Source organism: Arachis ipaensis, chromosome B09 (assembly GCF_000816755.2).
Source record: "Arachis ipaensis cultivar K30076 chromosome B09, Araip1.1, whole genome shotgun sequence".
NCBI lineage: Eukaryota > Viridiplantae > Streptophyta > Magnoliopsida > Fabales > Fabaceae > Arachis > Arachis ipaensis.
The window spans coordinates 90,052,861-90,054,252 of NC_029793.2; the positions used below are offsets into that span (position 1 = coordinate 90,052,861).

General features: G+C 35.5%; 1 protein-coding gene across 1 annotated transcript in view; it reads right to left on the reverse strand.

Annotated features, from left to right (window-relative positions):
- Positions 1-954, reverse strand: part of LOC107619735 (probable lysophospholipase BODYGUARD 3) — a 6,031-nt gene extending 5,077 nt beyond the window's left edge. Inside the window, exon 1 of the mRNA XM_016322028.2 lies at positions 51-954. Coding sequence (XP_016177514.1) covers positions 51-660 — 610 coding nt within the window. The 5' untranslated portion in view covers positions 661-954. The remainder of the gene's footprint in view (positions 1-50) is intronic.

The window sequence follows — 1,392 nt, forward strand, 5'->3', positions numbered from 1 at the left end:
CAGGGAGTATATATTAATTTATTATTTAGAAATATATGGGAATTAATTACCTCTACTAGGGCCTTGAGCCATAACAAAGAGGGTGGCTTTACTATTATTATTACTAGTTGGAGAAGAAGATGAGATCCAACTTGTGCAAAATTTGCAATCACAATCCGACCACCTTGTAACCGGATTATCAATCTTGCCTTGAAGCATCTCCACTATTGTAGTGGAAGTAGTAGTAGTTGTAGTTGTAGCACTACTCCCATTTTTCTTGTTCTGCAATAGTGGCTCCTCCAACTTAAGCCTCTTCAATTCATTGAGCGTTAATCTAGAAATCTCCGACACCAAAGAAGGCCTTGAATAGAGTGTATCCGAGATGTCTTCCAGCTGTAATTTGTTTGTGGAGCTCAGAGAAACTATCTTGGTCGACTCGCCGCCGTGCTCCGACACCAAGATCTTGCCGCTGCTCGTTATGGCTTCCTTCGTCGGCGAGCAGTAGCAGGGCTTACACTCAGCTTCCATCAACAAGTCCATTGCTTTGAAGACGAAACAAAGAATGAAATCAATGAGGTCGAGCACGCAAAACGTCACGAAGCTAACCGCCTCGTTAACTAACTTGCCGGTTAGCTTCGCGAGAGATCTTGTTTTTGCCATTGCGTCCATTTGCATATGCATGCGGATGATGAGGAATCACCAAATAAATAGCTAGTACAAGATAGGATTCCGGAATAAGAAGAATAATGTGTTGGGCTTAAGATGTTATGGTGAGCCCAGAAAGCAAGGAGATCGCAATGTTGAGAAGGATGTTAACATATTTGGGAAGGGAATGTAAGGGAACACAGTAAGCACTAAGCAGGTTCCTTTACACAGGAATTGAAGGGCAAAACCCCTTCTTTGGTTATGTCTGGTTTGTTGAAAGCGTGTGGGATTGCCTCTCTTAAATTAAAACTTCAAAACAAAACCAGCAAACANTAGTTGGTTGTTGAACCCACCCTAATCAAAGAAGGAAACAGATTTTTCTTTTTTTTTTTTTCTGTATAATTAATTTTATTTTTTGTCTCTCAAATATGTATGTTCACCAAAAATAATTCATGTTTTTTTTGGGGATAAAATTCATGTTTATAATAATGTTATGTGAAAAGCCATAAACACTTTTTTAGTTTTTTTTTTCCTTTCTAAAAATATTTCCTTAACACTAAAATTCAATAATCAAATCAATCACGGCTTAATTTATACATGTATACTTGTTCATATTATTTTATATATTTTTCTAATGAAATAATTAACTACTAAAATAATAAAATATCTTATAACAAAATAACTAAAATATTTTATAACAACATAATCATTTTTCTATAAGAATAATACTCTACGTACAAGCGTTTTTTTATACAAGTCTTTACAAGT